We start from the raw sequence: 606 nt of genomic DNA, 5'->3' as shown, positions 1-606 counted from the left end.
AGCGACGCGCCGGCGGCTGGCGCAGCCCTTCGCTCGCCCGGCCTCCCCCTCCCCGGTTCCGCGCTCTGGTTCCGCCATGGAATCCAACAAGGATGAAGCCGAGCGCTGTATTAGCATCGCCCTCAAGGCTATCCAGAGCAACCAGCCCGACCGGGCGCTCCGCTTCCTGGAGAAGGCACAGCGGCTGTACCCGACGCCGCGCGTTCGCGGTGAGTGTGGTGCCGGCGAGACGGAGGGGACATTAGGACTAATGGGGGGAATACGGGAACGGACCGACGGGAGCAGTTGGAGGAGGGGGAGGGGTGGCGAGGCGCGGCTACGCCTGCGCACTGGGGCGCGCGGTGGCTGCTGGGAGGTGTAGTCTTTCGATCCCACTCCTCTTCGGGATGCTGCACACCTGCTGACGGGGGCGACCGGCGATCTGAGCTTTCCGGGTGCTCGCTGCACTCTCTGAAATGTAGAGTTCCCAAGAATGAGAGGCGCTGGCTGACGGGGCGAAGGGGACTTGCCTGAGGTCGAAATGGAACTACTTTTCCCAAGGGGCCATTCGGTGGCCCAGGGCCAGGTGCCGGCCTGGGAAACATTATAGTTTAATAAACATAACTA

The 606-nt window shown here is 64.0% G+C and overlaps 1 protein-coding gene across 3 annotated transcripts in view; it reads left to right on the top strand.

The window, feature by feature from the left end:
• Positions 1–6: 6 nt before the first annotated feature.
• DNAJB12 (DnaJ heat shock protein family (Hsp40) member B12) overlaps positions 7–606 on the top strand; it is an 18,190-nt gene continuing 17,590 nt past the window's right edge. For all 3 annotated transcript variants that reach the window (XM_006760953.2, XM_006760955.2, XM_006760954.2), the window contains exon 1: positions 7–209. In XM_006760953.2, coding sequence (XP_006761016.1) covers positions 77–209 — 133 coding nt within the window. In that variant the 5' untranslated portion in view covers positions 7–76. The remainder of the gene's footprint in view (positions 210–606) is intronic.

Source organism: Myotis davidii, unplaced genomic scaffold (assembly GCF_000327345.1).
Source record: "Myotis davidii unplaced genomic scaffold, ASM32734v1 scaffold134, whole genome shotgun sequence".
NCBI lineage: Eukaryota > Metazoa > Chordata > Mammalia > Chiroptera > Vespertilionidae > Myotis > Myotis davidii.
Note: the sequence above shows the minus strand (reverse complement) of the source record. Positions and strands in the feature narration are given on the sequence as shown.